At 36.5% G+C, this 10,352-nt stretch overlaps 2 protein-coding genes across 2 annotated transcripts; one reads left to right on the top strand and one right to left on the bottom strand.

Annotated features, from left to right (window-relative positions):
* Positions 1 to 762: 762 nt before the first annotated feature.
* LOC138313645 (uncharacterized) lies at positions 763 to 5,533 on the top strand. Its single transcript, XM_069253995.1, has 2 exons — positions 763 to 2,462; positions 4,161 to 5,533. The coding sequence occupies exon 1, from the start codon at positions 1,426 to 1,428 to the stop codon at positions 2,443 to 2,445; it is 1,020 nt and encodes a 339-aa protein (XP_069110096.1). The 5' UTR covers positions 763 to 1,425; the 3' UTR covers positions 2,446 to 2,462; positions 4,161 to 5,533.
* A 1,595-nt stretch (positions 5,534 to 7,128) lies between these two features.
* Positions 7,129 to 9,960, bottom strand: LOC138313644 (dipeptidyl peptidase 1-like). Its single transcript, XM_069253993.1, has 5 exons — positions 9,776 to 9,960; positions 9,256 to 9,374; positions 8,805 to 8,936; positions 8,252 to 8,426; positions 7,129 to 7,795 (listed from the first exon to the last, which is right to left on the bottom strand). The coding sequence occupies exons 1-5, from the start codon at positions 9,895 to 9,897 to the stop codon at positions 7,471 to 7,473; spliced, it is 873 nt and encodes a 290-aa protein (XP_069110094.1). The 5' UTR covers positions 9,898 to 9,960; the 3' UTR covers positions 7,129 to 7,470.
* Between the last annotated feature and the right edge of the window lie 392 nt (positions 9,961 to 10,352).

The following is a 10,352-nucleotide window of genomic DNA, read 5'->3' as shown; positions in this document are numbered from 1 at the left end:
ACCCTTTCATTGTAGGAGGTGTTTTGGGGACAGAATACACATCAATGGCAAGTTTGCTACAAGTGAGAGACTGCCGAACACATGTAATGTTTCTGTCTTAGGAAACGGATTATTTGGTACGTATTCAGTCTATAGTCAGAAATCCTTTCTAGATATACCGGTGCATCAGAAGAATTTCTGATGATTTAAGTTTACTTTACAAGTCAAGTCAATGTAATAGTGATCATTGTCCATTTTATAAGTCAAGATGTTTAGAACTGACATGTTGACTACCTGCTAATGAAAAAGAACCTTGACATATTCTCAAGGTCACATGATCATTAATTTAATATCAAACTATAATTGCATGTCTTATGAATCCTTCTAAAGATGATAGCTAACAAAATTTGCATAAAGAAATGATGGGAATACTTATTAAAATTTGCTGATACTGTAGGTTAAGGTCAGGTGATTTATGAAAAAGCTGAGAATCATCACGTTTCCAAAGAATGTGCATCAAATAGGTTTATTTAGTCTCTTGATAAAAGATAACATTGTTAGAAATTTTTGTTTACAAAATACAATTTACAAATCTAGTTTGCCTAGAATGCCCATATGTGCTCTTTTGGTACCTAGGTGCTTTTGCATTATTTAGAATATTTTGGTAAATGTTATCCACAGTTTTGAACTGACAATCTGTATAAGCTGTCTGGTATTAAACCATACCTGCTGTTGTAGGTCGTTGTTGATTTGACAATCTGTATTAGCCGTCTGTATTAAATTCCACACTTCCATATATGGTAACTGAGTGATCACGTGAGATGACATAGTCGTGCGAGTGGTCAGTACATAGTCAATTTCTGAAGCGAGTGGACGTTCCTTACCACAGTGAAAAATTCTAAGATTTTGAACTTTTTTTCAAGACTTGTCTACATTGTGAGAAGTTACCGTTGAGTAATATTGTGACACGCACCTGTTTTTACGGAAGAATTCTGGAATTGGTATTTTGAACAATGTTTTTTGATCGGGCCTGAGTGCCAATAATAGACACGATCAGGGCCTGAGTGCCATTGTTTACATACTGTCAGGCCTGAGTGCCAATTGTCTTACGACTTGAGAGTCCAAGTGATTTATAGAACTATTAGAGTCTACATGTATATGCTAATCATAGCTATGGTGTTTCGATATTATGACTTTAAGAAGTGATCGGAACGTTTTTGCTGTTTTCACCGATACTACGATGGCTACGGAGGCTGACCGCGCTAAGTCACCCAGTGCAACAGGGACTGTAAATAGTGAGAAAGACGATGATCATCGCCGTCGAGTATTGAACTTTTATTACAGTCACAAGTTCAGACACTGCAGAGCATTGATAAACTAGTGTATTCGGTGAAAGATATTCGGGAACAGATCGATTCTGGAGCCATACACACAGGAACTAGTTCAATGGAACGGCAAATTGGCCGGAGAGCTGGCTGTTCTGGTAGGAGGGGCGACTCCCCTGTGTGTGATCGAGATTCTGATAGTGGGCGGAGCTACCAACATCCGGGGCCGTTCCAAGATGGCGGCGCCCATGAAAACTATGAAGATGAAGGATCTTCGGAGCCAGAGGATGGTTTTAACGAAATTCTGGATGAAATTGATGACTGCAATGAAGATAAATCTGATGTAGAGGATCTCCTCAAAGACATGGAGGAGATCTATAACAGTGAGGAGGCTTGTGGGCCTAACATCAATGATAAACTTGCCAGTTCGTGTAACGGGGCCTTTCGGACAATGATAGGGACACACCGCCTAAATGACACTAAGGCCAAGTATAATAGACCTGCGAACTGCCCTAACCTAACAACACCAAAAGTAAACATCGAGGTTTGGACAGAAGCCAAATCCTTCGCCAAAACTAGAGATAAATCTTTGCAGAAAGTACAAGCAATGATGGCAAAAGCAACTATCCCAGTGTTGGAGGTTACAGACAATTTAATAACCGCATCCAAGGGAGGCAACACCGGACGTTCTGTTAAAGATAATGTAGCAAAGCTTACAGATGCTATAAAAATGCAGGCATGGGCTTTTACAGAACTCAGCCAAATACGGAAAGATAACTTCAAACATTCACTCGACAAAAGGTACCAAAAACTGTGTATGCCGGGGAATGCAGTTACAACTGAATTATTTGGAGATGATCTTCCAAAGAAAATCAAAGACATACACGACAGTAGAACTCTGTCTAAGAAAGTGGGACTTTCTAACACATCAACTCAATCTACCAGGGGCAAGGCTACAGGTTACCATGCATATGGTCACCAAGGGAATTTTGGGAGAAGTTACCACCAGAACTTCCATGGCAGCAGAGGTTTCTCTCACTCAAACAGAGGCCACTTCAGAAGCTCTCCCTATCAAAAACCAGCTAGTCAAAGCCGGGGGACTTTTTTACAGAGAAGGGGCCGACAAAATCAAAAAGATTAGAATTGTCCAAGCTACAGGTAAGCTCCCAATCCCTGTTGATGTCTCAGCTCCACAACACACCGGACGACAATTTTCTTTCGGGTAAAACAGCCAGCTTTTTATATAATTGGGAAAAGATAACTTCTGATGCCTGGCTATTGAATGGTGTTAATGGGTATTCCATTGAATTTGAACAATATCCAGAACAGACTAGAGTTCCACGACCTCTGAATTTTCCTTCTAAAGAAAGAGAACTAATGGACAAAGAGATTCCTATACTTATTAATAAAAACATTATAGAACCAACCTATCATACAAGGGGAGAATACATTTCTAACATTTTTCCTCGCATGAAAAAAGATGGAACTATTCGTATTATTTTAAACTTAAGCTTCCTTAATGAGTTTGTTGAACATCATCATTTTAAAATGGATACTTTTAAAGTCGGCTATACTGTTGATGAGGAAAAATTGTTTCTTTGCCTCAGTTGACTTAAAGGACGCCTATTATTCCATTCCGGTATATGAATGTGACAGGAAGTTTATGAGATTTTATTGGAAAGAACAACTTTACCAATTTACCTGCCTCGCAAATGGGTTAGCTTGTGCACCACGTGTCTTTACAAAAATCATGAAATGTGTTTTTTTTTCGACATTAAGGAAATGGGGACATATCAACACTAGTTATATTGACGATTCACTCTTATTGGGCGACTCGCATAAGTTATGTCTGGACAATGTGACTGACCACCATCACTCTTATGGATTCCTTAGGGTTTACAGTTCACCCTGACAAGTCTGTCCTGGAACCTTCACAGTGTATTACATATCTAGGATTTGTTTTGAACTCGGTGGACATGACTGTAAAACCAGCGACTGACAAAGCTACTAAAGTTAGGAAACTGTGCGAGTCTTTTTACATAGAGAAATTTGTACTATTAGACAATTTTCGGAATTGATAGGCACCTTGGTGCTTGTGAGCAAGGAGTGAAATATGCTGCCTTACATTACAATCAATTAGAAATTTCCAAAAACTTTCATCTTAGGCAATCTAAAGGAAATTATGATGTGGACATGCAAATTTCACATTTTTCCAAGGAGGACATAATGTGGTGGATAGAAAATATTGAATCAATTAGCAAGGAAGTGACATTAAAACCCCCCAAAATGACATTGACATCTGATGCCTCAGGATATGGATGGGGGGCTACAGTAGTTGACACTACAGAATCTACAGGCGGTATGTGGTCAGACTCTGAGACAGACTTGCATATTAATATATTAGAGTTGAAAGCTGTTCTGTTGGCCTTACAGACATTCTGTCGTGACATTCAGAATGCACACATCAAGTTGTTCGTGGACAATATGACTGCTGTCACATATCTGAACAAGCAAGGGGGTACAAAAGTGACTTGTAATGACATTACGAGACAGATATGGTTGTGGGCAGAACAAAACAACAACTGGCTGACTGCCGCTCACTTTGCCAGGTGTTGACAACACCTTAGCTGATCATGAATCAAGACATTTCAATATAGACATAGAATGGATGTTAAACAAAGATGTGTGCTTAGCATTGTTTCAGTTGTTCACAAAGCCAACTGTAGACCTCTTTGCATCGCGGTTAAATCACCAACTTGAACGATATGTGTCCTGGAGACCAGACCCAGGAGCCATAGCTATTGATGCTTTCTCATTCATTTGGAATGAATATTCATATGTTTTTCCTCCTTTCAGTTTGCTAGGATCAGTGCTGAAAAAGGTGGAGGAGGATCAAGCAGAGGTGATACTAATTGCGCCACTATGGACAACTCAGTGTTGGTTTCCTCGATTACTACAGTTAGTGATAGCAGAACCTCGACTCTTACCAGTTCAAAAGGATATTCTAGTCTTGCCGCAAGACAGAGAAATGACGCATCCATTACTGCTAAAACTTCATCTGACTGCTTTCAGAATCTCGGGGAAGTCATCCAAAGTCAGGGAATTTCGTCTAAAACAACCGACATTATCCTACACTCATGGAGAGATTCGACAAAACGACAATACAGGACTTATCACAGAAAATGGTTGTTATTTTGTGACAGACAACAGAAAGATCCATTTTCTCCAAATGTGAAAAAATGTGTTGGAATTCCTCACATCACTCCATAGTGCGGGTATGGGGTATAGTGCGTTAAATTCTGCTAGGTCAGCTATCTCCGCTATAGCTCTTATGAAGGGCAATGCTAATATTCAATCTAGTGTACTTATTAACCGATTTATGAAAGGAGCTTTTAATATAAGACCAAGCTTACCCAGATATAACAATACATGGGACGTTCAGATTGTATTGAATTATCTTAAATCTCTAGGAGATCCTTACGAGAGAGATTTGAAAATGTTAACCATGTCCACTGCTACTTTATTGGGACTACTGACTGGTCAACGCGTACAGACATTACATCTTCTACATATTGATAATGTCATATTCACAGACAATATGGTCAGGCTACGTGTTGGTGACATATTAAAACAAACCAGACCTGGCGTTCATCTTCCAGAAATAACGTTAGAGAAATATTCAGCGGATAATAATCTTTGTATTGTTACTTATCTGTTGGCATATATTCTAAGGACTAAGACATTGAGAGATAAGGAGGTAAAACTGTTTGTAAGCTTTATACCGCCACACAGAGGTGTTTCAAAAGACTCTATCAGCAGATGGATTAAGACAGTTTTTGGAGAATTCTGGTATTGACACTAATACTTTTAAAGCACATAGCATACGTTCAGCATCAACGTCTCATGCAGCCAAGACTGTTCCAATTTCTACAGTACTTAAAACTGCAGGCTGGAGCTCTGAATGTGTATTTAGAAAATTTTATCAAAAAACTGTAGCGACGTCAACAGACACTGCTTTCAGTAACTCTATCCTGAAGGACGTTGGTAATTAATTAGAACTGCGAAAAACGGAACCATTGAAGGGCACATATGATTAATACATATAGCATTTAGAGACAGATTTTATAACATGCATATGTTACACATGCCCGGTCTGTAAGTTTTGATTATGTGTGATCTAAGAATCCAAATGTATGTAGTGTAAATAAAATGTGTTCTTTTTAATCAAATATTCGGCTTGAGTGTTTTATTAGAACAATTGTAAGATGGCTCTAAAACTCTCACGTGATCACTCAGTTACCATATATGGAAGTGTGGAATTGATCAATTAAACGAGATTTATTGAAGTTTGATTAAGATTCCACACTTGTATATATGGTACTGAGGGATTACGTGCCCGCCCTATATACTATATATGGGTATATAGTATCATACCCTACCCAAGAATTATCACATATATACATCTTACTATTGTTGCTTTAAAGACTGACCACTCGCACGACTATGTCATCTCACGTAATCCCTCAGTACCATATATACAAGTGTGGAATCTTAATCAAACTTCAATAAATCTCGTTTAATTGATCAATTAACCTGTCACGGTATGGTTCATATGTTTGAATCCCTTGTTGGACAGTTGCCAGGTACTCACCACTGGTTGGTGATTTTTCTTCAAGTACTCTGCTTTCCTCTACCTCCCAAATCTGGCACATCAACAATTAACTCTTGTTGTTGATAGGCGTTAAACCAAATCAAAGTATTGTTTTGTTGCTGGGCACAGATACTGAGATGAAGGGAAAGCTTGTTCATTTGGACTTTCCTAAGTCTGGCACCAAAATAAATCTTGTACTGTAAGATACCAACCATGTATCCTCTATACCATTGCAGCTATCACTTTGAGTTAATAAATAAATAAAAGAACATAAATGTGTTTATCAAATTATTGTGAATTTATTGGTTTTATAAACTTTATCAATAGTCGCATGTGACAATATAGATTAGTATAAAAATCAAGTTTTTCAATTTTATAATATGTAAGACATTTTGCATAGCACTTATTCATACATGTACATGTAGTAAGCTATTTGATACATTGAAAAATATTATAGAAAATATAGTCAATAACAACATTTGTAAATCAATAAATATTGTAAGAAGTTAATTTTCCATTATAAAATATTCTATTACAATGTATATCCATATAACAGAAATCAGGTTAATGACACAATATTTATTTGGGATTTATCTCACAAGCACTTGATTGGGTTTTTAGAGATCAAAATTGCTTTTATGATCCAAAATCAAGTTGAATATGTTGCATGTACTACACACATGTATAACAAAACCACAGTTGACTAATTTCATACTGCCAATCCCTGATAATGTAATGATATCATGCCTAAAGGCTGGTTAAGTGTTATAGCTCTTACATGTATGACTCTAAATAAGCCCCATCTTTTTATCAAAATCTGCTGTTGGATCCAGACTACAGTTTTTCAACTGTATTTCTGTTTCTTACAAAACACACTTAACATTATATCAAAGAACATGTATACAGTAATACAAAATTTATGCAGCAACAACCATGCATGTTTATAAAGGAATGGAAAAGGTTGTCAACATTAATGTCTATGGAGGACTCATCATTATCACAAATATCAAAATAAATTCTCTAAATATATCAACAGTCAAACCTGTCTATATAGAGACCACCCAAGAGACAGAGGGAAAATGGTCTTTATAGCCAGGTGGTCTTTATACAGAGGTAAGGCAAGTTATACTGTACATAAATAATCAACAAACAACAGGAATCACGTCCTAAGAGGGAGGGGGGGGGGGCAGTGTTGATTATTTGTGTTAATTTATCTAACAATTACGTATCACATGCATTGTTGTCTATCACACAAAATAATTGGGACAAACTATTTGAAGATGGACCAATGACTTCTGGTGATTAAATGACTGAAAATGTTACACATAACAATACATACATATAAAATCTTATTTTCCTGGATGGTTTTGTGGATAATACACTCTATCACTCACTATTTTACTCACAAACATAATCCAAGTTTTTTTAACTCTATTTGAAAGATTTTGATATAATTTCACCAAATCGGTTGTAAAATAAGTAAGTTTAATTGTATCAAGGGAGACACCTGTAAATCTATACAATAGGAGTCGACTCTACAGCTATACTTTCTATAGCACATTCATCATTGCCCCTCTTAATTCTGAAGTATCCACTCTCGCCCCAGGTTGGACCCCAGCTATTTTTCACTATCCAGTATTTCTCGCCTGTCTCCTCGACTGACCCATACCCCACCAGCAGTACAGCGTGGTTGGTGATCTCGAATGGGTTAAAGCTGTTCTCCAGTTGTGTGTAGTGGTAGACGCCACTCTTGTAGTGCAGGAAGTCGTTGTACACCATAAACGAAACTGACATCGGGCCGTTCTTCACCAGCGCATTTATCATGGCGTACTCGTTACAACTGTAATGCAGAGGTTGTTAACTAATACAAACGCAGTTAAGTTAACTGGTAATAATTGGTGTTTAATCGTGTATATATATGGCTAATTAACACAAAAAATAATTTATTTTTTGTCTTTGGTGCATGCGCAATCAGTACTTCATTCCATATAGGATATAGTGCCATGAAATTTTTTCGGGATGCAATTAATTGTTTTTCATAATTATTTTTAACTTGAAGTAAAATTAGAAGCTCAAACTTGTCAATGGTGGTAATGGTTTAAAGTAAGAAACTTTTGTTACTGAACAAAAATACTAATCGTCTGCTCCTGTTTTTGATAGTGAAAAAATACCATTTGTCAGTGGTAGAGCATCTTTAAAGATTCATAAAGAACGGTTCCAGTCTTGAATTTATTGCTACAGACACAACAGAATATTACTTTGATGAACCTTTGACATAGAGATAATTCCTACTCACCCTCCGTAATATCCCCCTACGTAGCTGTAATCGGTAGCATACATCCGCGTACAGGAGGTCTTTGTATGGCACACGGATGAGTCCTTTCCATTGTAAGGATTACAGGACTCGGGGACAATACCAAAGTCTTCTGCATACTTTCCAGCAATCAGGTATGGGAACCCTCCTTCACAGCCTTATCAACAGACACAAACAGGAAAAGTAACATCAAATTTTGTACCGGCATATAAAATATAATCTACATACTACAAAGGGAACATAAATTAGGAACAGTGTGTTGTTTATGATATAAGGAAACAACAGCATTTTGCTACAGTATAAAGTTATTATTTATGAAAAGATATCTCAGAAGTCGATAATGATGCAAATTAATATTGTTACGACACATTTATTTTTCACACTGGAAATTGTATGTTAAACATATTTGCTTATCATATTCACATATAATTTTAAAATACCAATATATATGTCAGAACAACAATTTACAATCCTTTAAAATAACTATGATCAATAGAGTTAGGAAGGTGATAGACATCTAGACATCAATCCATACCTTGTGAGTACTCGCTACAGTCTACGATATCTTGTGGAGAGAAGACCGGCTGCTGTGTATTATTGGTGATAACACGTACACGGGCCTCGTGCATTCCCATCGAGGAAAAGGCATAACAACTGCCACACGATTCTGTAAACAAGTTCAATGTCACTTGAACAAACTCTCAATTAAATACAATATTTTTATCCAAGTATTGTACATTCCCATTAAGTTAACGCTAGCCAAAACATGATTGTATATAACTAAAATCATAGTCACTTGAAAAATACTTTTATCATAATTTTTTCTTCAATGAAACTAAAGCCCTAATTAATCAACATTTCAGAGTTTCAAAAATCAAGATGAATTAGAGTTATCTCCCCTCATAAATAATGGTTAATTGTAAATACATTTTAAGATCGCTAAAATTGTTTTGTTTACAAAGACACGTCCCCTTTTAAACAAATACCTTGATTCCTGATTGGAGAAACAAAGTCTTGTCCCATGTGATCCCTCCAATCAAATGACTCTGGATATCCAGTGGTGCTCTTTAAATCTTTATCTGTTGGCCGTGTAGCTCTTGGTTGCCTTTAATTTACATAGAATTAAAACATTGGTTACAATTTTGTCAGTTCAAACATGGTCCAGACTTTTTTGGGGTAAAACCAAATATTAGGCATTACATTACAAATCATAGGTTTTACAGAAATTTTCATTTCTCATTGTACAAATACAAAAACTCTCCTTGGAATCTGTCTTTACTTACACAAATAACATATATAATAATTATGAATGCTTATTGTTACTGTTAGAGTTCATATTTCTTTAAATTGTTCCATTAAGTCTTATGGTAATGGAACTTACTTGCAATTTTAGCATGGGCAATATCTATAAATTCTCAAATAAATAAAGATTGCTCACACATCAGAATTTGTTCATAATTTGTTTATGAGGTATATGTACTTTGACTCTTACTCAGCAACACTTACCCATGAATTCTTGACTTTCTCCCACCTGCCATCCTAATGATTTCATCCATGGTCATTTTTTCAAAGTGTGGATAAGCACCGGCTTTCCATGAACTTTGTTTAGAATTGATGTTGTACAACATGTCATGGTCAGTGGTATAGTATTTTCCTCCCTCAACTCTGAAAAAGAACCATCTTGTGTTGGTAAATATAGAAAACTAACATGAACAGTGATAATGGTCGATGATGTCCATTTAACTTTTGTTCATATTAACGCAGACCTCAGATGGAACTGAAATAAGCGATCAAACACAAGTCTAAACTAGCTTTGTCTTTGGAAGAGCTAGCTAGCTAAGGGTTCTGTTTGTACTCATCAACCAACACGTAAATCAGGCTACATGTAGTAATGCCATCATCTTTGTGACCATGATATCGTCACCAATGTCTACGTACTGATGTTTTTGGAAGAGCTTATTAAGAGCTCTGTGTGTACTTATTAACTAAACAATGTCACAGTGACGTACATGAGCTATTGATATCATCATCCTTGTGACCATAATATTGTCACTGATGTCTACATAGAAATATCAACTGATCA

Source organism: Argopecten irradians, unplaced genomic scaffold (genome assembly GCF_041381155.1).
Source record: "Argopecten irradians isolate NY unplaced genomic scaffold, Ai_NY scaffold_0805, whole genome shotgun sequence".
NCBI lineage: Eukaryota > Metazoa > Mollusca > Bivalvia > Pectinida > Pectinidae > Argopecten > Argopecten irradians.
This window is presented reverse-complemented; position numbering and strand designations above follow the sequence as displayed.

Excerpts from the sequence above, each read along its gene's own strand:
- LOC138313644 (XM_069253993.1), bottom strand. The coding sequence starts at position 9,897 with ATGTTGTACAACATCAATTCTAAACAAAGTTCATGGAAAGCCGGTGCT. Across the intron at positions 9,375-9,775 it reads AGAAAGTCAAGAATTCATGG|GCAACCAAGAGCTACACGGC; the intron begins GTAAGTGTTGCT and ends TGTAAATTAAAG. Across the intron at positions 8,937-9,255 it reads TTCTCCAATCAGGAATCAAG|AATCGTGTGGCAGTTGTTAT; the intron begins GTATTTGTTTAA and ends ACTTGTTTACAG.
- LOC138313645 (XM_069253995.1), top strand. The coding sequence starts at position 1,426 with ATGGAACGGCAAATTGGCCGGAGAGCTGGCTGTTCTGGTAGGAGGGGC.